Source organism: Trachymyrmex cornetzi, unplaced genomic scaffold (assembly GCF_001594075.2).
Source record: "Trachymyrmex cornetzi isolate Tcor2-1 unplaced genomic scaffold, Tcor1.1 scaffold335, whole genome shotgun sequence".
Classification (NCBI taxonomy): Eukaryota; Metazoa; Arthropoda; class Insecta; order Hymenoptera; family Formicidae; genus Trachymyrmex; species Trachymyrmex cornetzi.
This window is the reverse complement of record NW_017298058.1, coordinates 122,268-143,868: the sequence shown is the minus strand read 5'-3', so window position 1 is coordinate 143,868 and position 21,601 is coordinate 122,268. Positions and strand designations below refer to the sequence as shown.

Below are 21,601 nucleotides of genomic sequence, written 5' to 3'. Positions count from 1 at the left end.
AAAATAAAAATCGGAGTATAAATCGGATGTAATGGGAAACAGAAGCATAAACGAAACTTCTAAAAGGCGAAAATTAAAACAATGAAATATAAAAGAAGCATTTATGCTTCTTTTACATTTTGATTCAATTTTCGCCTCCTAGAAATTTATTATGTTCTGCTTAAATACGATCCAAGCAGAACAAGAAAGTCATAATAATGTCAATTCTACTGATATCATATTGACTGATTATTGACAATTATTGTTAATTTTTTGTAGTGATTCGGTCAATATTAAATTGATATTATTTTGACTTTTTATCCTTTTAGATTATGCATTTCAAGCTTACTCGAGGTTGTATATATGTATATTCGTTGCATTTAGATATTAAGCCCCAGACACAATGCGAAGGAATAGCGATAGCGATAGGAATAACACAGTTTCAACTTATCAGAAATCAGACACACACACTGGAATATACAGTTTCTAATAAGTTGAAATCGTATTATTTTTATCGCTATCGCTATTCCTTTGCATTGTGTCTGGGGCTTTAGTAGATACATCATTATTGATTTAAAAAATTCAAAATCGTTTTCAATAATTAATTCAATATTGTTCAACCGGGAGCAAATATCCTACTTTGTTTTCTAATGAAATTAAAGATATTTCAAACTTCTCCTCTTTTGGCGGTCAATCGATCAGCCAATCGGAGAAGAAAACAGTGAGAGGATAAAGTTCGGTACTCAAGTGTAGTTCTGCTCAAGTAATCACTGCGCCTAATTAAATCGAAAAACATTTATTATTCTCGTTATTATATAGACTTCTTCTTTTTAGCAATTTTAGCTGAACTTCTTGCACAGTTCATTTTTTCTCTTTTTTTTCTCCAACGTCGAGAAAAGTTAAAAGAAAAAAAGTTAAAAAATCAAGACTATTTTCGGCTTTTAACCGCTGTTCATTTTCTAACCTAACGTTCAATTCTCCGCACGTGTCGAAGACGCCGGACTATCAGCTGTGATCAGCTGTTCGCGACGCACAAATCCCGATTCTCTATTCATGAACTAGACGCGCACGCACGTGTCCTGATCGTCAAACATAAACAATTTTATACGTAGAATAATCGTGACACATCGAATTTACAAAAATTTCAAATCTTTCATTTTTGAAATTTATATCTTCTCTGTTTTTTCTTTAATATCAAATCATACACCTATCTCATTTTAAGCGCATTCAAGGTATATTACGGTGCAGCTACAGGGAACAATTTTGTATGGCTGCCGGTCATACAATCGAGAGACAGACGTCAACATCGGATAAGGATCTTTATCGATCTTATTATACAACGATAAAAATGGAAGAAAAATGAAGCAATGCCATCGACATTATATAAAATTCACACGGTGGAATAAAGTACCGTTCGCTCGCTACGTATCGGCACTTGTAGCTAATCGGTTTATCTCAATTCGTTTCAAATAAGATTTGATTGTCGCGATTACTTTCATCCGTTTGTCTTATCTAGAAGTTGAAAGAAGCTCGCGTCAAAAGTACTCTACATATTCGTTCAAGCGTTTGTTTATCTCGATATGCATCGATTCCGTTTAAGTGACCTCCTAGGAAAATTATGCAGGAGGTCCAACGTGCCGCCGATCCATTGGAGATCGATCGCCGGTCGGAATTCGCTTGTCTATGGACCGAACGTCGCGGCGGCTCGAAAACACGGTCTACCTATCGTGGCATTAGAATCGACGATCATCACACACGGCATGCCGTATCCAGATAACTTGGACACCGCACTGAAAGTCGAAGACGCAATCAGAAAGCAAGTTTGTATGACATCCATGACGTTCTTTTTTCCAGGGTGAACAGTCAGTTGGTGCTTTCCAGCAAGAAACATACAGTGATCAATTCATCTTTGTTAAACATTGAGAAGTAATTGAATCATTGTGTCACACTATGTTATCTATGTCTCTTGCTAGGAAGCACCCAGTAATATAAAATAACTGAAATTTAGGAGTGTCCCCATAATTGAAAGGTCTTTTTGATTATCGATAAAACAAGAGTTATTTGTTTGAATATTTTCAAAAATAAAAAAAATTTTTAAGTTAATATTGAATATATTGTGAGTTGTGGATGTAGCTTTGAAAGTTATCTATCACGATTGAACAATAATGTTGTGAACAATAGTAGACAAACTTTTTGCTTATTTCAGGATGTCGTACCTGCAACAATAGGAATCATAAATGGCAAGATACATGTAGGCTTGAACAATGAACAACTGGAGATCTTGTCTAAAGCTGACTCTGCAAAGACCATAAAGTGTTCACGAAGGGACATTTCTTTCATTCTATCACAAGGATTGAATGGTGGTACAACAGTCAGTGGCACAATGTTAATTGCACATGCAGCTGGTATTCCAATAATGGCAACAGGTGGTATCGGCGGTGTTCACAGGGGAGCTGAGCTAACTCTTGACATCAGTGCCGATCTAATTGAACTTGGACGCACACCGGTGGCAGTTGTCTGCTCTGGTGTCAAATCTATCCTGGACATTGGCAAGACCTTGGAGTATTTGGTAGATATACTTGAAGATTTGATAGATATGAATATGTAATCATTTCTACGTTTCATACAAAGTAATATCCCTTTTGTTTCCAGAAGTTGACATAAAAATACGGATTTTATGCTCGCAGGAAACTCAGGGAGTACCGGTCATAAAAATAGGCGAAACGCCAGAATTTCCAGCTTTCCACTGTTCTGAAACTTCAGACAAAATAAAAGCACCGTGCAGAATCTCCAATGCCAAGGAAGCAGCCGGTATTGTGGAGACACAGAGAGTACTGGGTATTAACACAGGGATATTATTTGCAGTCCCCATTCCTGAAAAATATGCATTGCAGCCTAGTGTCATGGATGCTGCTATATCTGAAGCTTTAAAGAAAGCTAATGCTATGCGCATAACGGGCAAGCGAGTTACGCCATTCCTTTTAAGTGAACTCAACGATATCACGCGTGGTCAGTCACTTGAAGCGAGTGAGTGAATAGAAATTAATTGCGAGATAAAATGCGGTAAAATGTAATTATTATATTTAAAACATTTGGCTTATGAAAATTTTAGATATAGCTCTCATAGAAAACAATGCCAAGGTCGCAGCTGAAATCGCCTTGAATCTCTGTGAAAAATCTCAGACAGCCTATATAAGCTCTACTTCTGTACCATCAATAATATCAAGACAAAAACCGGTAAGTCCGAAAAGAACGTAAAATTATTCTTGAAAATAGACTTAAAATATATTAAGAAGCGTGAGAAGTTATCTTATCAATACGCTTTATCATAACATTTAAAACTGACACAGCGTTATATATATATAAACAAGTCATTCCACTATCTCTACTTGAAGTATACTTAAACTAATGTCTTATTCAGGTGGTTATTGGCGCGTCAGTAGTGGATACTGTCCTACAAGTGAAGGATCCCCAAATAAAAGTAAGTCAAAAATCTCACAATCAAAGTTATACTAAATAACCAATTTTTTTTCTTATATATTCATATTACATAATATAGTTTGTAGAACAGTAACAGTATTTATATACAATTACCACTTTTTTTTATCTTTTTATGTACACTTAATCAAATAATGGGAAATCTCGCGTAGAACAGGGGAAGATTATGGTGTATGTTAACAAACGCTTTATAGAATAGCAAACCTATGAAATACGGCCGTATTGAAACCGGCGGCGTATCCCCGTAACGTAAATTAAATACAGACGCAAGCTTGTCGATACGATATTATGAGAGGTTCATTAACGTAAACACGCTATTGAGCTCGATTGTAGCTTGTAACTACGTGTTAATTATTTCGTGTTCGCTCTTCTTCACTAACAGTCTTTAGATACACTCTTTTTTTCTTCATCGCGTATGTGTCGTCTTTATACAATATTAAGGTAGTCAAAGCTTTTAAGTGTGCATACTTTTCTTTCGATATCGCGCTACGATCACTCTATGAAATATCTCATTTGCGACATCGCACACCTGGAAACGGATCGATTGATCAAGAAGCCATGCGATTTAATAGAAAATCGGTCTTTTCTTTATCATTTGTGCGAACATATCTTGATTATCGTTAGATATTTTCAGCAACATTCAATGAGATAGAATATTTATTTAGGTAAATCTGTTCAGCGACATTGTTTGATATTAGAAAAGATAACGCAGGCTATATAAACTCTTATCTACTTCTTTCTTATTTTAATAAAAAATGGATCGCATTTTTGTAGACACTGCTTCCTGTTGATCGATCTGTCGGATTCAGATCCAACGTGCAATGTCGCAAACGACTAATTGTTCAACCATACCTAATTGTTTGAGATATATAATAAATCGGATTTTAAGCAGGCACTATTCAAAGCTCCCCGCACGTCTTCCACTTCAATTTGTATATATTACATTTAAATACCAATCTTCATATAAATCGCTATGCTCGTTTGAACTTTGAAGTTTTTCTTGCAGTGTGGTTGTACGTTATAACATCAGGAAATGTCGACCGAATAAAATATAAACGCCTAAAATCTTTCGCTGTTTTTTTTTTTCTAATAGATGATACATTGATACAACAACCGAAGTGAATTCAAGTATCTCGTTTCTCCGAAGTCGATATATAAGTTTCGTATGGATTTTTTTTTTTTCTTTCCGAATGTATTTTCTTTCGCCTAATTAATTAAAAAACGATTAACATCTCTCTATCTTCTGTATATAACATCTTTATATACATTTAGTGGCAGAGGCTGTGTGTCTGCGAGGTGTAAGCTTTCACATTATTATTACATTCAACAATAATTCGATGGTCTGATTAAGAAAGAATGATTGAACTTGCACGTGGTCGGCAAAAAAATCTCTTCTTACCTGGAGAAAACGAAAGGAGTCAATTATCTTACTTGGCGACACACACAAATGTTCTACTTCGCTAATAGTGGCCCAAAGATGATCAGGCAACCGTTTGAGATTAATAATTACCCTGTTTTCCAGACTAGCGTAATTATACTTGGACATGTAAAACGCCAGATTTTTTTCGAAACACGTAAATTCAACTGCGACAGATAGGATTAACGTAAAGCGTCTCATTTTGTGACATCGGCGGAGACGTGCGTTCGAACAATTAACAGATAATATCTCGGTTTCTCCTTAAGCAGACGATCGACACTTATTATCTATGCCGGTATATACAGCCTACTATAGTATTTGTATCCGTTATCATTGCATCCCCATTAAATGTATAACCCTAAGATTCCTTTAATCCTAGCTAGGAAGCCAATTATTTCGAGTGTTACGCTACGTCTTTGTCGCTTATAAGACGGATCTCAATTATTGGGACACCGGAGTGGCGTATGAGGCGTGCGAAAAGAAAAAGGGAAAATAGTTTGAAACATTGAATGAAATATCTCCGGTCCATACTTATCTTAGTTCAATAATGATGGTGTAATTACAAGGAACGTATCGGTACAAGCTACTTGCATGACGCGTATCTTTTAGATGTTTATGTAAAAGCGATTAGAAATTATTTAATCATCGCCTACATCGGAAATCTCTCTTTCCCTCTCATTTCCTCGTTCTTTCGTTCTCTGTTATATTATTAACGTTATTAAGGAGGAAACTAAGCAAATTCTTGTCGCTCAAGAATAGTTTGTCTAAACGTACATTTATCTTGTCAGAGAAGAGTAGGAGGATCATCAATTTGGCAGTAGTATCTCACAATATTCTTCCGTAACTATCGTAATTATCTCGTAAGAATCATTACAGAACTTAATAAACGTAGTCGCGAGATACGATAGCTGATTAGACGGTACTGTGAAGCCTAATTCACTCGTCTGGACAAATACAAGTTGTTTGCATTATTAAGAGAGTCAAACGTGAAGTCGCAAAGATATAGTTTCCTCAAGTCGAACAAAAGTCGCGGAAGTTAACAAGTTTTGAATCATAACTATTCTTCAAGTAGTTGTGATAGAAAAGATTGATTAACGTCGGTCAACTAAATTCGCTGCTTCTGTTTTTTTAATAGTGGTATAATAATATCCATGATGTGGATTCAAAAGATAAAATGAATATCTACGAGATCTTTGAGAGAGATATCTTTGCGACATATAACATAGAGATAGAAAGGAGATACATCGTCAAGATAATGTTTTGCCAGACAGAAACACGATCCACGAAGTATATCTGATTACTAGCTCAGAGTCTTTAATTAACTCAACAGAATTGTCGGTCCAGAAACAATTCTACGAAGATCCAACGGGAACAAGAGCTTCGTGTGTCATTTATAGGCGACGATAGTTACATTCGACTGTGACATACTACCGGCGTGGAGTTTATCTTCAAATGAGAAACAGCACGACGGACGATATCCCGGGTACACTGATGACACGATCGATGACGGCTTTATTCGGATGGGTAACGTAAGAAAGTTTCACGACTAAAAATAAAATCTGCAAAAGTAGTTATGCACACCGATTATGCGAGGACAGTAAGGCATGTATATGCAAGGTGTATACTTGCGAGGAGAGCTCGGGGCAGTTAATGAACAACCCGACGATGTAGCCACCGCGGCTAGGGACGCGCGCGCACAAACACAGTGAAAGCTCGCGTGGAAAAGCGGCGGATTTATTCTGTAAAAGTCCGGAGACTAAAGAAAGTTGTTTCTAACGGCCATTTAAAATTAGCGTGCACCTACCCTCTATAGTTCGACGTCGACGATGACGAAATTAGCATACGACTACGAGAGTACGGGCCGTAAATAGAATGGTTTCTTCGAACTGTCTTTCACGCGGGGTGAGTTGCTCGCCGCTCGTTTTAAGGAATCATAGGGCAACGACGTTCCAGCCTCGGATTGCGCTCTCTTCTCTTTTTTTTTTTCACCCCTGAATCGCGCAAGATGATTGGGGGAGTTTCACTCTCGCGTCGTGATCTTGGCGAATTTAAACGCTCCTTCATGAATTTTGCCTTACAAAAATGGAGATAGCTCTCTTTCTCTCTCTCTCTCTCTCTCTCTCTCTCTACCTCTCTCGCACTATTATATATGTTTTGATTTGGTTCTTTCATTAATAATTGTAAAGTCCCACCGTGATATCGATTCGTGAATGCTTGGTCTCTCATGTGCCGTCAACGTCATCCGTCGCCGCAGTCTTCCCTCGGTGTTACGTTTGTGCGCACTATCGGCGATAAGACCTCGAGGGTGAGAAGTAGGGATGACTATAGAAGACGAGCTACGCAGCCATTGTCAACCTTCTTCACTTTCACCGATTTCGTCGATACGACGACATCGATGATGACGGCGGCGGCGGCGACGTTTCCTTAGGTATATCACACCGTCCGCGTTGGACTCGCGCCAGCTAGTAGCTCGCTAGATGTATGTGTAATTTTCTTAAAAAAGAAACTGAAACGTATGACAAAGAGTTTGTCGTACTTTTACTTGTATAGCGGTATGTCGGCGCGCCGCCGATTGCTCCTGTACAGGAAACGGTTCTGGGTGCTTCGCCACCATCTCCATAGTCAGGTGCGTCTACTCTGACCGCTCGTTACGGTCACGCCTGTGCCCGGGCTGGTACCGTTCGACAGCAACAGCCTGCGGTTAAACTCACGCATCTCGTAGTTGTTGTTACCGTTGCTTTTCTCACGGCCGCCGCCGGCCGCGCAATTGTGGTTGTTCGTCGAGGTAGGTGTCGTCTCCTCGAGTATTAGCGCGCAGTGGCTATTTGTATCGCTGTCAGCACCACCGTCCTGCAGATTGTTCGCCAACAGAGGATGCCGGCCGGTGTTGCATTCGTCCGACTGTAGCAACACCGACGCGTTGCCTGAAAACGAATCAAAGGATGATAGTTCTTTTCTTCCTTCAAAAAATCAAATCCTTCAGGAAAAGAACGATTTTGCTAAAATATCTAAAAATGTATCTATAAATCTGAATATAATTTTGGACCATCAAATTAATTATGTAGAACGCTTAAACTAGTTGCTATAGTATGCTAAAACTTACTTTTTATAGCATTTCTCATCATGCTTGAAATTATTTTGATGCTCCAATAAATTTATTTTCAGATCTGTATCTAGCTAAATTTATAGATACTTAAACAAAACTGTCCTTTCTTATTGGATTATTAAGATTCAGATGGTTATTAAGCTTCTACCTCTATTCTATAATAGATACTACAGTCGATATTCGAATATTGGTAAAAAGTGATTAGTACATACACTGTTAGAAATGTTCTTAAATTTCATTAACTTTTAATGTACATTGGTGAATGAAGTTTAATTTCTCTGTAACTGAAAGGACTATTAATGCACATGTTAATGAAATTTAAGTTTACAGTAACTGAAAAATTAAGTGTAATGAAATTTAATATACTTTTATAAATGACATTTAATTAATCGTAATTGAAATAATTATTAATGTACATATTAATAAAATTTAATGTACTTTTACATTTACAAATACTAATAATATTTTAATTAAGCCTAATACTATTAACGCTTAACGTTTAATACGTTTACGTTTCTTATATATCATTAACGTAAATTACTTTTCAGTTACAGATCTCGTACTTTTCATTAACGTGTAAATTAATTTCTACAATAATGTGTTCATTAATTTCAATACACACGTTCATCACATTTAAGACTACTGTAATTTAGTTTTTATTTACATCATTCATTACATTTAATTTCGTACATAACCACATGCTTCCTTTACATGTTAATTAAAATTCATTGAGAAATTTCTAACAGTGTACATATATCATATTCAAATAGTTGTTTATTATTCAAATCTGATATATATATATAAAGACTCCGTTCTAACACAATACTAATGATTAGGAGCTAAAATCTGGGTAACGTATCGTCAAGTTTCGGCGTTAATTGATTCAGATCGTCGACATTGTTTTCACAAAGAGGAATTACTTCAAACTGAAACATACCGGAAGGCATAACAGTGTTAGGTAACGTTGTGCGTCTCACTATGCTGCCGTTGTTGGCTGTTTCCGGCAGCACCTGGGAAAAGGGCGGTTGCGCGAACGGCGTGGCCGGCGGCGGCGGTTCCCTCAGCATTCGTATCTTCTGTATCATTTCCCGTATCTCGTAGCGTAGGATGCCGAGAAAGCAGAGCTTGGCGAAGGCGATGACGCAGAAGCCCAGGACAAACAGTAGGTCCGCCGTCTTCCTGAGCCAGCGTACGAGCGTCTCCTCGCAGCCGCGCATGTATGGGTTCTGACAGGGCTCACTGATGTTAACGCTGGGCCCGCAGCAGGTCAGTGGCCAGTTGTCACGGTGATTGAAATCCTTGGGTCCGGTCACCCCGCAGCACATGAACTCCCGCTGAAGTCGGTCCCACTGTTCGCTGAATCGCATCTCCTTATCATAGTCCACCTGCGGGCAAGAAATCATCACCTCGAGTTCACGGTTTGCGTTAACACTAGAACAGCAGCTGTACCGTTTGACCAATCTGTGATAATTCTTTCTTTTCCAGGTAATTTAAATTTTCACGTGAAGCTTTAGATTTTTTGTAAATAATCATAATTAATTGCAAGTAGTTTTACTTTTATGGTGACAACTCTGCCTTGTAAAAATCCAGATTTATCTTGAACCGCGATTGGATTAATTTAAACCCGCAGTTCTAGTGTTAATCTATCGGTAACGGAAATCCGTGGTTTCAACATTGGAATTTTGTAACTTTTAGCGTATTGCATTATCGTAGCGTAGATATTAAATAATATATATGATAAAAAATATTTGCGCAACAATATAATAATATCGACACTGTCGTTAAGAGTAGAATCCCAGAGTTGATCTTGGTCAAAGAACCGAAAAGTCGAATGAATTCTTTTTCACGCCGTATATCGGTACAAATTGATTTCTACGTCATCACTAAGGTGAAAACCCCCTACTTGTAGTAAATGACAATACAAGTCAATCTATAGATAGCTACTCCCTAGTCGACGAACCGAAGAGAGTTTTTTTGGTATATCTCATAGATCTATGAAATACGAGCTTTAACGTGCAAGAAACTAATCTATTTCGATACACACGACGAGAGAAAAAGCTTATTATGTTTTTCCGCTTCTGACGTAATGGCCAGCTTGTACCCCGATTCTATACTCTTAATGACAGTATCGGTATCGTTGTATTGTCATCGCGCAGATATACACGGTAAAAAAAGTTGCGCCAACGCCGCCAACAACAGTATAACGGTACCGAACTTAAAAGTTACAGAATCGGGGTACGGGAACCCTCGAACCACAAGGGGAAACCCCACGATAACTCGATGGCGTACCTGCAAACGTAGTTTGAGCGTGGGTCTGAGGTCGGCGCGCATTTTCTCGAAACGGAAGATCCAGGCGACGCCGACGACGGCGTCGCCGAACAGCAGTATCAGCAGTAATATCCAGTAGACGTGGAGTAACCGGGCGCTGAGCCGTCTGGCGGCGATGCAACCGAGTAATTGCACCAGGCCCAACTGCGCCGTCAGTGCCAGATAGCCGTAGAGCGCGGTGGGGTCGTAGACGCGAGGTACACCCGGCACCACGTGCCGACGTGGGTCGCCGGTGAACAGGAGGGTCTGCGACACCGCGGCGGCAAAGCCGATCGCGCTACCGAACAGCACCAGGTTACAGGCGTAGATCCAGAGGCGGTAATATCGCATCGCGACGTCCTCACCACCGTCGGCGAGTCGTTGGGACGTCACCGACGACGGCGCCTCGTCGGCGACGTGATCGCGGCTGTTACTCCGGTCGCCTCTTTTGAAAACGTTGTTGTTGTTGTTGACGTTATTGTTGTTATTATTGTTATTATTGTTATTGTTGTTATTATTGTTGTTATTGTTGTTGTTTGTAGTAGTCGTGGTGTTGGTATCGGTCGAGTGCCGATGCTCCTCACGGTCGTCCAGCAGAAAGAGAAAGGGCGGCTTCGCGCTGCAGTCCTTCGTCGCTGTCTTTTGGCTGTGCGTCGACTGCGGGGTGACTGAACGTTGCAGCAGCATCACCGTCATACTATCGTGCCACCCTGGTGTGCGTGTCCTCGTCGTAAGGATTGTACCCCGCGTTCGCGGGGGGTTGAATAGGAGAGACGGGCCAGCGCGTTGTACCGTTGGTGGTGGTGGTGATGGTGGTGGTGGTGGGGGCCGCCGTCGCCGCCGCCGCGGTATTACGCGAGGAGGGTGGTGGCTAAAGGTGGAGACCGATCCTCTTTACTCGTGACCGGCGCGAGTCACGCGAGCCACGTCGTGCTGCATCGCCACACCGGAAGGTCGTTCGTGCTAACGTTCATGGTTGTCCCCCTCGTGTCACGCGCACCTGTCGTCGTTCACCGCAATGACGGTCTTCGGTGTTCAGCTACCGGAACGATTAACGATTCTCCTGTGCAGAAAAACAGAAGTACATGAAAAAAAAACATATGAGAGATATATTCCTAACAGATATACGTCCTCGAATCTGTCTTGCGCTAGTCGAACTTTTTTTCACGATTTTTAGGATCCAAAGCTTTTCGATTTGATCTTCGATCTTGGATCTTCCTCCGCTTGTTCACCATACCGCGCAATTTGAAATTCTCTCTCTCTCTCCCCCCCTCTCTCTCTCTCTCACTTTATCCGTAGATGACTCGATCTAAAAGGGGACTTGCAGAAGGGGGGAGGGAGGCGCGGGCATTCAACGGAATTCAACGTGCGTGCGTTTCCAAGTTGAAACCAACGGCGGGAGGAGGCTAGCGTGCACCTCGGCGGATTGTATTTCTTTCTGACAGTTGTAGCGTGCGATAGGCGATTCTATTTATCGATCCTCCGCCGCCTAGCTCTATGTAGCTTCTCTTCGAGGAGGGACAGAGATAAATCGTGCGAGATAGAGAGAGGATATGCGCCTGAGTGAGTATATCGGCACGAAGCTTCGCCGGCTCGGCGAGCCATCGGAAGAACCGCAGAGACAACCCTATCTGACGAATTGCGAAGAGGCATATATACAATCACGATGAGGCAGGGCTGAATAAAGGGGATGAAATATCAGAGGGATAGTTTCGAAAGTAGGAAGCAAAGTGTAAAGAAGAAAGGAAAACTCTTTAAATTCTTCGAAGTGAAATTTCACTCTAAAGAGTGGCACAATTTTCACTCTTTTAAAACAGTGAGATTCCACTTCAGAGAATTAGAGAGTTTCAGTGACAGAATTTTCTAAATTTTTTCTAAAGTGATATTTTTCTTTTGTCAAGATTGGCAAAATTATCATTCTTGAAAAGTGAGAGTTCACTTTTTAGAGCGAGATTCCACTTCGAAGAATTTAAAGATGAGAAAAATCGCCGCTTTTGTAATACATGCGAAAGATTCTCGGTAAAGATTCTCTACATGCGGGATACACGGATCGTCCCGAGATTGTCCTCGTCAGGGTCGCGAACACGGACATGCATCGGCTCGGCCAGGGCAATGCGCCAAAGCATGCTCTCGTTTTCGTGCATCGGCATTCGCATTGCATGCATGCATGTGGACAGGCCGCCACGAGTATATGCGAGTAATGCGAGTGGCGCATTGTAATGAAAACACGGAAGAGCGAGAGAACGGTAAGGGCCCATCGATCGTTTAAACCCTGCGCGTTAGCGCGCGCTCCACATTGACACACGGCTCGAACGAGAAACACATATAAGAGAGAAAAAGTGTGAGAGAGAGAGAGAGAGAGAGAGAGAACACGAGAAAGAGAAAGAGGCATCGACAGCGCGCGGTTACCTCTCTTTTCGTCTTAACGGAGAAACAATTCCCAACGTCACGAAGACGAGCAGTCAATGTCCTGGCCGGCGTCCAGTACTGCCTGCTTTACATAATCCCACGGAAGGAAAAAAAAGGAGAGCGAAGGAGAAAGAGAGAGAGAGAGAGAGAGAGAGAAGAGGCGTGCGCGGATCGATGTCGCGTGCAATGTGCAATCCTTTTCCAACGCCGGATGCCGGAGCGAGGGACAAGGAGACGGGGCTATCATACGTCTTACTGAGCGGGGACAGACGTGATAAAAAAAGATTATCGGCCAACCTTTAATTAGATATTCGATATACGAGGTGAGACATATCTCTGAAGAGGAGGCGCGAAAAGTCAGAGGGAGAAAAAGGACGACGAGGAAATACGCGCGCGCGCAGGAGAAGGGGAGGAAGAGGGTGGCAATGGATGTAGGGAGGGAACGTGGTGTTATGCAATCTTCCTCCCGACCTTCCCGAAGGAATTTATCATTACTCGCTACGACGCTTCGTCCTATTTTCACCGCATGCAAAACAGGGAATGCCACACGCGAACTCTCTCTCTCACAGGCTCTACCGATCAGCAAGCCAATCGTGTCGGTTTGTCGGTCGGGATGGCGTGGATCCAACGCGTGGCACCCTCGGATGCTCGAGCACGCTTTTCAAATTGCTATCGAATCTCACCAAGATTTCTTTCGGTACCATAGCGAACGCGGTCTCTTCGATGAAGGCTCGGAGGAGGAGGGGACACAATTGTTATTTCGCAAAGAAATACACCGTTCGCGTTGACCCGGCTTATTCGATCAACTAGATACCTCTGCGTAGGACTTTTCCGGAGGAAAGGCACGCTCGATGTCAAGGAGCGTGCTTTCTCTTGCGAAGGAAGGTCTCGGTCCTTCTAATTCTTGTGTCCTTTAGGAAGAGACCTTTTCTTCAGGGGAAGATACACGAGGAAAGAAAGTCTTTCCGAGGAAAGCGATCCCATTCGATGGGCCGATTGATCCTCTTCGTCTACGACTACTTTGCACGGAAGTGAAACTCTCAGTCAGAGAAGTAGGAAATTTTTGAGAAATCTTTCTTGAGGTTCGACGAGAAAACGCCACGGGCGGCTCGTCACTTGTGATCACTTCGAGGATCGCGCTTTCTACGACGCAAATTTCTTAATGCCGATTACCAGCCTATGTGCACGCGGATTGCGGAGGCGCGATCTTGTTCGCCGAGACCGCTGCGGAATCGCTGCGGCCGGGTGTCATCAGTCGGGCCGGTAGTACGAGGAACGCGATCGTCGTCGTCTTCGTCGTCGTCGTAGTGCCCGTAGCGCTTCCTTCACGGGCATCGCCGCGAGAGTCCTCCTCGGCAACGTCGTCCACGACGTCGTCGTTCATGCCAGTCGCCCGTGTTTCCTCGTCATGCGTCCCGTACACCTCGTGACGCCTCTCACCACCAGCACCTCGACGTCGTCGCCTTTGTTCCCGGGTTCCTCGTTACCGGCGTTATTCCCGTTTTCGTTGTCCTGGTCTTCGTCGCCGTTGACGTTCTCGTTCTCGTCCTCGGCCTCGGCCTCGGCCTCGTCCCCGTCCTCCTGGTCACAGTCGACACTTGACAAGGCCGCCGCCAGCCGTAGCGCATGTCGCTCGCACGACGCTTCGTGGAGCGGCGCGACGCGACGCGACGCGCTGCCTCTCACTGCCACTGATCACGCAGAGTCGAGAGCTCGTGCGCGCGACTGAGCGTCGTCGTCGTCGTCGTCGTCGTCGTCGCCGCGACGCCGCGGCCACGACGCCCGACGCTTCTCGCCCCGCGCGCCTGACGCATGAGATGGATGTTCCAGGCGGACACGCGCGGCTCTCTTTACCTATCTATCCCTTGTCTATCTTGCGGTTTCTCTCTTTCTTTCTCTATACTCTGTCGGCACAGAGAACAGGGGGCACCCGGGGGTACGTGAACCACGGGGGTGTTCACCACCATGAACAGCGCCCGAAATAGGCAACCAGACTGGCACGAGGATTGAAGAGACTCTGCCACCACCGTCGCAAGGCAAACTGATAGATAGAGGGAAGACACGCGAAGGGAGTGTACAAGGGCGGACGATCGGAGGTGGACGAAGTGGGCTCCGCTTCGATCCAGTAACCGCGCTAGCCGTCACAAAGAATAAATTCGTATTCCAATACCACTATTTTATGCCACAAAAGGGCATAGATAAGACGGTCTTGTTTCACGAGACTGAGACGGAGCACTGTCGTCGCGGGAAATAGGTCTGACCGATAAGGTCTCTCTCGTGGGAGGGTACGCGCATCCCCAAGCACAGCGTTGATACGTAGAAATAGAGCTGAGGTGGAAGGAAGAGGTGGAGAGATAAAAATGTCCAGCCATATGTTACCACCGGATGTAGAAGTGCGAAAGAGAGGGAGAGAGAAAGAGAGAGAAAGAAAGTATAGAACGGAGATACGTAGGCACCAGTTATACTGTATACCAAGATATAGGAACGGAGAGAAGAGAATGGAAAGGGTAAACACTATATGCCAACTTGAGTATCACAGGGATGGGATTTTGCATACTTCCCTTAAGCACTCTCTCTCAGCTGTACGACCCTGGAGCGAATACTCCACGTTTAATTGCATTTTTACAAGCTGGAGCAAAACAGATATACCCAAAGTAAACACTCCTTTATAGCCCCAAGGGCTAACTTCCTCAAAGAGTGTAGATCTGCTCTTTCTACAACATGCTCTCTTTTCTTAAAACATTTTCTTCTTTACTAAAACTTAAGAGAATTTTTATGGTTTTAATCTTTACATTTTTTCCTCCCTCTTTGTCATACGGAAAATATAACTTCCACATGTAAAATCGATTAATCGTCTAACAGAATTCACGTAGAGTCCGAATAATCCTGAAGAGAGCGATTCATTTCCAGAATGACGGGAGAACGCATACCGGACGAAGTAGACGAAGCTGCGGCGGAGTTGGTCGAAACGTTGCTGATGCACTACTCAAGCTTGGTTTGGAAAATACGCGTTTAATGTCCATCGTTGGCGACGACGAGCACGGGAAAATCATTCTCGAGAGCTTAGGAGTCGGAGGCGAGATAGTGAAACGCATGTCAGACGTGGACACCGCAAAGTACGAGTCGTAATCTTGCTTCGTTAACGAGTATTCGGCGGCAAGAACTTGTCCAATAATTCCGTTGAACAATATACAAGACTATATAAATATCTAGACAGTATAATATATTCAAATTAGCTAAAATAATTATTATCCAAAATTACTCGATAATATTATTATACAATTACGAATTTGTAAATGTTGACATGCTTGGATAATAGCTTCTTTTGATTATAACGATATTTTTAGCTATGAGGGAAAATAACACTTTTAGAATCAGCTAAGACCAGGAAAGAAACGAGAACGTTGCTTTCCAATTGTCTAATTTGCTGTACTTAAGAATACAAATTAACAAATTCAGATTCCAATAAATTCATCTCTTTAGATGTGCAGATTCGAATTGTTCGGATATCCACTTTTAAGTAATATCCGAATTTAATAAGATAATTCGACAAATTGATTATCCGAATATCAGCAGATCCATTCGTATTTGATAAATTATCGCTAATATTACAGGATGACGGTGATAGTGGACGTTAATGGCGAATGTCACTTCTACATTAGCGAAATGGAATGCTTCACTTTGATTACCCCGAAGTTGATAAAAGAGTATCAGTCGCATCTCGAAAAAGCAAGTTTCATCGTTCTCGACACAAGTTTCGAATTGGACGTCATGCGTTACGTGCTCGATGTTGCGTCGCAAGCGAATATTCCAGGTGAGTGAAAACTTCTACAATAATTTACTGTCGTTTCGTTCACAACACACACACGAAAAAGAATATGTCTTCATTTATTAATTTCCTATACATTTGTAAGTCAAATAATATAATTCTATTATATTATACGTATTCTACATAGAATGTATAAAATATATATATAAAAATATGATAAAAAAAATAATGTGCGCACGTGAGTATAACAACGGGCGGATATTATTCACGCAAGCGAATTAGTTTAAAGAAAATTGAATGTAAGTTAATTAGCTCGAGAGAAGGCGACACACACATGTGTTTATCCTTTTTAAATTAAATACAAATTAAATTAAATATAAATGAAATGTAGATTCTTGAAACAGATCGCCGTATATTACTTTGCTTATAACTTTCAACTCTGAAAATTAACTTCTTAAAATATATATAAAGCTTTTATATATATGTATAAAGCTTTTACTATTATTTTTAACGAACAAATTAAATGGACGGATGAATATTGTACACAGATGGTGTACAGTCTTTCTTAAGAGACAGATCTCATCTTTTGTTTCTTCATTAAAAATAACGATAAGAATTTATATGGAAATTAAATTTTTCGCCAAAAGCACGATTTGAGATTACTTTATACGTATCCGCTTCGGCTTGGCGGGGCGTGTTGAGATTGTGGATTCGGCTGCATCTGCATCACCAAGTTACGAGACTCTTTGCGTAGTCTGTAACCTGTCCGCGCGTCTAAATAAAGAAAGAATGCGGCAAACGTGTGGATCATGAATGATATGACAGCAAGACCATATGACCACGACAAGTGATTGAAATTCGGATACATTAACCAATCCCGACGCCAGCATTGTCCACCGAATATAGAGACTGCCAGAAAGAGAAGCACGCCTAAAATTAAAAAGTAACCGGATTAAAGAATATTTGGTATCTTCTATCTTTAACTTAAAAAACTCTTATACTTACCAGCAGCTGCGTTGCATACAAACACAACGGATGACAGAAGCCATTCATAATGCAGGACAAATCTCAACGGCCAACGTGTCCAAATCAAGGCAATTACAATGAAGGCAGAGATGGACAGCATTAAGGCCAATGTGACAAATGTCTGCACTACCATGAGCCATACTGGCAGCAGCCACTCTCTTATGACATAATATTCTTGTGAAAATATATGATGACAGCCGTTGAATTGTTTGTCAAACTGATAATAGGGATAACGGAATTGCTCGAAGCAATATTCCCAAAGTCCCATGTGCTTAAAGCTGTTGAACGTCTCCTGATACGATTCTATCCAATACGGACTGGAAATTATGGAGAGGATCAGTAACATTGTTTTCATATGTTTCAAGTCAATTTGAGATTGTTAGTTACTTATAACAATTGCTTGAAGGTATGTTTACCTTATGAAGGCCATCATTAAGAGAAAGAGTGCCATGAACGAGAGTCCTCCACCGAAAACGACCGCGTCTATCAATGAAAACGAAAGACAATTAGTACAGGTTATTTCAGATAATCGCTCTGCTGATTGACTTAATCAATTACTCACTGGACGCTCTGTGATAATCTTGCTTATCCACCGTCATGGTGACCTTTTAGAAAGGCCAACGTGAAACTAACTGATCTGTACAAGTCGTTCGTTTACAATTGTTGTCGTTCGTCACCGCACCTCACCCTCGCCACACCCAGTGAACTCGCATCAACCGTGATCAACCAGCATCAACTCGCATCACCCATACCATGATATAAGAAAACAAGTGGTCTGTTTTCTGTAAGGTGTATCATTGCGCATAATGGCGACTGAATACTGGAGCAGCGCCAATCAAATTTTGCCCCCAAATGTTGCGCGAGATTCAAACGGCATAATAAGATCAGATTATTAATAGTGTTCTAAAAAACTGTGTATGTGCAGAGTTGGGAACAATATATACAGAGTTGGGAAAAATAACGCGTTACCGTTACAGTTACTTTTTGTTAAAAATAATTCGTTATCGTTACCATTTACTCATTTTAAAAAGTAACACGTTACGTGTCGTAAAACAAAATTATTAATGTTTCTTAAAATGTGAGTTTATTAACATTATATTTAACAAACTTTTTTTATGTTAATAAACTTATATTAATAATTAGGCTTTATTATTATGACCAGACTTGCAGCACAGAACACTTTAGGATTCTTGCAATACGACATGCACCTTATTTCAGTAATAGTTTATGTTTTTTAATTGATATGAACTGTTGCTACTGTATGTACAATAAATAACATTACCGGCAAGAAGATATATAGATAAACAAAATAACTATTTTATAAATTTTTATATACGTGCCGACTCTATTTTCATGACCATCACTGTACGTTAATATATGTGCATATTATTCTGTGTATAATATATGCTGTATATTATTATATATTATTCAACATAAAATTGAAAAAGTATTTTGACATTCAAAGTTTTTACAAATATGCTTTTGATCGTTTCAAAAAATTCTTTATCCGTATTGTGTATATATATCTACATATTGCAAACTAACAAATGTTTAATTAATTATATCAATTTTAGCCGCATCAACTTTTATATCTATTTTTGTTCTTTGACTGACTTGAAGTCATTGTTGACGAATAATTTCGACCTTAGGAAATCAAAGAAATTTAACATTTTTCATTTTCTTAGAAAATGATAAGACGTGCGACTAGTACAATATTTTACACAACGCACTGGCATTTCTGCAAACTAAATAGATAGTACTAATATGATCCAATATTCTTTCTTTTTCTTCAATTTTAATTGGCCTCATCAATCTATTCTTTGACAATTAAACTGCATGGATGCATGGAAGAAGCCATGTTGCTTTTTAGCATTTGAGGGCGAACTCTGATTGATCGGAGAGCAGACGTTACTTTAAACCACTGCACATCCTCGAGAATGCAACAGTGGTACTCGCTAGACTGTGTTCGCTTTGGCGAACACACAACGTTTTAAGGATCATTTCATCCTTGTTGCTTATTAAATATTAAACAAAAACAATTAATGCTCACAAGCGTCGTGAGCGCAAAAGCGAACGCAACTCTTGTCTTCTTACATCATGGATGCATTCGTTTACGCAGCGGTTAGCGCAAAAGTATTATTTTATCCTTATTGTTCGCCGAGTGTTAAACAAGAATTAAATGATACTTTCATTCGTAAACGAATGCAGGAATAGGTGCTGATTGAAGGAATTTAATAATAACGCCTTCATTAAAAAAGAGAAAAAAATGTTTCAGTTTTTTAACAGATTTTTCATTAGTTTGCCTGAATTATAGTTATATATTTCAAATTTACTATTTATATTTCTTATTTAACGAGAGATGTAATTTATTTGAATTTCAGATGTAAATTTAAGAGAGATTGATAGGCTGCAGAAATAAAAATATCTTGTATTAGAAGGTTTATTTGGTAAAGGATAGAATTACAAAATTTGCTTTAATCTTTAATTAATTATTAATTATTAATCTCGTTAGCTTTTCATTGATATGTATTGCATAACTGCATTGTGCGAATATAATCTCGTGCATAAAATTTAATACAATATACATATATTTACGTAGATACAATCTACAAGACATTTCGTGATTTGCGTCTCAAAATGCTACACAGAAAAGTTCGTGAAAAACTATATATAAGTAATAAAAATGACCACATCAAATTATCAAGTCAAGTGAAAATTATAATAAAATATTATATATAATAAAATATTTGTCAAAAAATGAGAGGGGATTTAAAGAATAGCGTTGCATCTTAATTAAATGCATCTTTTGAATAGAAAAGAGAAAAACGATTAATTGTGCACACGATTCGTAAATAAATAACCTTTCCTCATAGCTTACAATTTTATATAAATATATGGGCGAGTTTTTTTAATTCATCGATTGATTAATCGCATTATGCGCAAATGCAGCTTTTACGGAACAAAATTACAGTGCGATTGATCAATCGATGAATTAAAAAATTTGCCCTATCGAGCTTTAAATCTTTATATTAAAAAGGCACAATTGTTTCGAATAAAAAATCGTGGACCCTTTTTATATTGTTTAATTTCTTGCGAATTTTTCTGCAATTGTTTTAAGACGCGTGTACCGTCTCATATCGTTAATAACGATATTATCGTACAGTACTATGATTTGATATACGTAATATTATGTAAAGAGAGATATAAAATATTGTACAAAAATATTAAACTTACGTATTTTCTAAACTTAAATTAATACAGATCTTTTTTGTACATTCCATAGAGAAAGAGAAAAGTTCTAAAATAAAACGTTGCACCCTGCATGGACGGAACGGTACTACAGACTTTTAATACAGACGCTTGTGCGCAATTCTTGCGAACAAGTCAGGAAGTGCTATTTATTTTAGGCGCGAGATTCAAGTTGAAAACGCATTTGAGATTCTTTCAGATAGTCTCGTTTCTTTCGTTGAACGGTTGCCTCTACCAGCAATAAACCGCTGGCGATCAGCATTAGTACACTGCCTATGACAGCTAGAGCGAAAGACCATCCTAAATAATTATTGGCGTGTCCAGGCATCCAACCGTTGGTGTTACCAAGGCAGGCAAATACGATGACTGCTATGCCACCGCTGATACCGCTACCCAGCAGCAAGTAACCGATGGTAGTTATCAGCTCGATATATCTCTTTCGCTCTGGGTCGCAACACAGAGTGAAGAGTAATATCAGAAAGAATGATATTAAACCCAGCAGAAAGCATATTGTGAAGAACACTTGCGTGGCTATCATAAAAGCTGTAACAAAAAATATTATGTTAAACAAATGGTTCTTGACCTATTATTATTGGGAGCTTTCCAGCAAGGGATACATGATCGACACAAGAGCCATTCTCTCTGTCTCTACCTCTCGCTAAACAAAAATTTTCGATATATGTCTCCTGGAAAGCTCTCAGTAATAACTATCAACAGTATCAACAAATATTGTCATTATATTATCAATGCATTTCAAATTCAACGACAGTCCAAGATAGACTGTCAAGGCTGTGTTCCAAAATTCACTGCTAGTGCTGAAAATTTATTACGTGTATATATA

General features: G+C 40.2%; 4 protein-coding genes across 5 annotated transcripts in view; 1 reads left to right on the top strand and 3 right to left on the bottom strand.

The window, feature by feature from the left end:
- Nucleotides 1-1,450: 1,450 nt before the first annotated feature.
- The window catches only part of LOC108763073 (pseudouridine-metabolizing bifunctional protein C1861.05), a 27,671-nt gene continuing 7,520 nt past the window's right edge, over nucleotides 1,451-21,601 (top strand). The window contains exons 1-7 of the mRNA XM_018510387.1: nucleotides 1,451-1,799; nucleotides 2,186-2,548; nucleotides 2,667-3,006; nucleotides 3,092-3,216; nucleotides 3,401-3,460; nucleotides 15,627-15,832; nucleotides 16,331-16,530. Of these exons, the coding sequence (XP_018365889.1) occupies nucleotides 1,560-1,799; nucleotides 2,186-2,548; nucleotides 2,667-3,006; nucleotides 3,092-3,216; nucleotides 3,401-3,460; nucleotides 15,627-15,832; nucleotides 16,331-16,530 (1,534 nt within the window). The 5' untranslated portion in view covers nucleotides 1,451-1,559. The remainder of the gene's footprint in view (nucleotides 1,800-2,185; nucleotides 2,549-2,666; nucleotides 3,007-3,091; nucleotides 3,217-3,400; nucleotides 3,461-15,626; nucleotides 15,833-16,330; nucleotides 16,531-21,601) is intronic.
- Nucleotides 4,657-15,217, bottom strand: LOC108763074 (uncharacterized). Of its 2 annotated transcripts, none has more exons than XM_018510389.1 (4): nucleotides 13,524-15,217; nucleotides 10,290-11,370; nucleotides 8,938-9,385; nucleotides 4,657-7,818 (listed from the first exon to the last, which is right to left on the bottom strand). In XM_018510389.1, the coding sequence occupies exons 2-4, from the start codon at nucleotides 11,001-11,003 to the stop codon at nucleotides 7,517-7,519; spliced, it is 1,464 nt and encodes a 487-aa protein (XP_018365891.1). In that variant the 5' UTR covers nucleotides 11,004-11,370; nucleotides 13,524-15,217; the 3' UTR covers nucleotides 4,657-7,516. The 2 variants fall into 2 exon arrangements, with proteins under 2 accessions (XP_018365891.1, XP_018365892.1); XM_018510390.1 differs by having other exon boundaries at nucleotides 13,531-15,217.
- Nucleotides 16,967-18,110, bottom strand: pck (Claudin superfamily protein pickel). Its single transcript, XM_018510391.1, has 4 exons — nucleotides 18,074-18,110; nucleotides 17,928-17,994; nucleotides 17,491-17,828; nucleotides 16,967-17,415 (listed from the first exon to the last, which is right to left on the bottom strand). Exons 1-4 carry the CDS (start codon nucleotides 18,108-18,110, stop codon nucleotides 17,150-17,152), a joined length of 708 nt encoding a protein of 235 aa, XP_018365893.1. The 3' UTR covers nucleotides 16,967-17,149.
- Nucleotides 20,815-21,601, bottom strand: part of sinu (claudin family member sinuous) — a 1,702-nt gene continuing 915 nt past the window's right edge. The window contains exon 2 of the mRNA XM_018510392.1: nucleotides 20,815-21,303. Within this exon, the coding sequence (XP_018365894.1) occupies nucleotides 20,915-21,303 (389 nt within the window). The 3' untranslated portion in view covers nucleotides 20,815-20,914. The remainder of the gene's footprint in view (nucleotides 21,304-21,601) is intronic.

Excerpts from the sequence above, each read along its gene's own strand:
- pck (XM_018510391.1), bottom strand. The coding sequence starts at position 18,110 with ATGACGGTGGATAAGCAAGATTATCACAGAGCGTCCA. Across the intron at positions 17,995-18,073 it reads AGATTATCACAGAGCGTCCA|ACGCGGTCGTTTTCGGTGGA; the intron begins GTGAGTAATTGA and ends TTTCATTGATAG. Across the intron at positions 17,416-17,490 it reads TGTATGCAACGCAGCTGCTG|GCGTGCTTCTCTTTCTGGCA; the intron begins GTAAGTATAAGA and ends TTTTAATTTTAG.
- LOC108763074 (XM_018510389.1), bottom strand. The coding sequence starts at position 11,003 with ATGACGGTGATGCTGCTGCAACGTTCAGTCACCCCGCAGTCGACGCAC. Across the intron at positions 9,386-10,289 it reads CGCTCAAACTACGTTTGCAG|GTGGACTATGATAAGGAGAT; the intron begins GTACGCCATCGA and ends TCTTGCCCGCAG. Across the intron at positions 7,819-8,937 it reads TAACACTGTTATGCCTTCCG|GCAACGCGTCGGTGTTGCTA; the intron begins GTATGTTTCAGT and ends ATTCGTTTTCAG.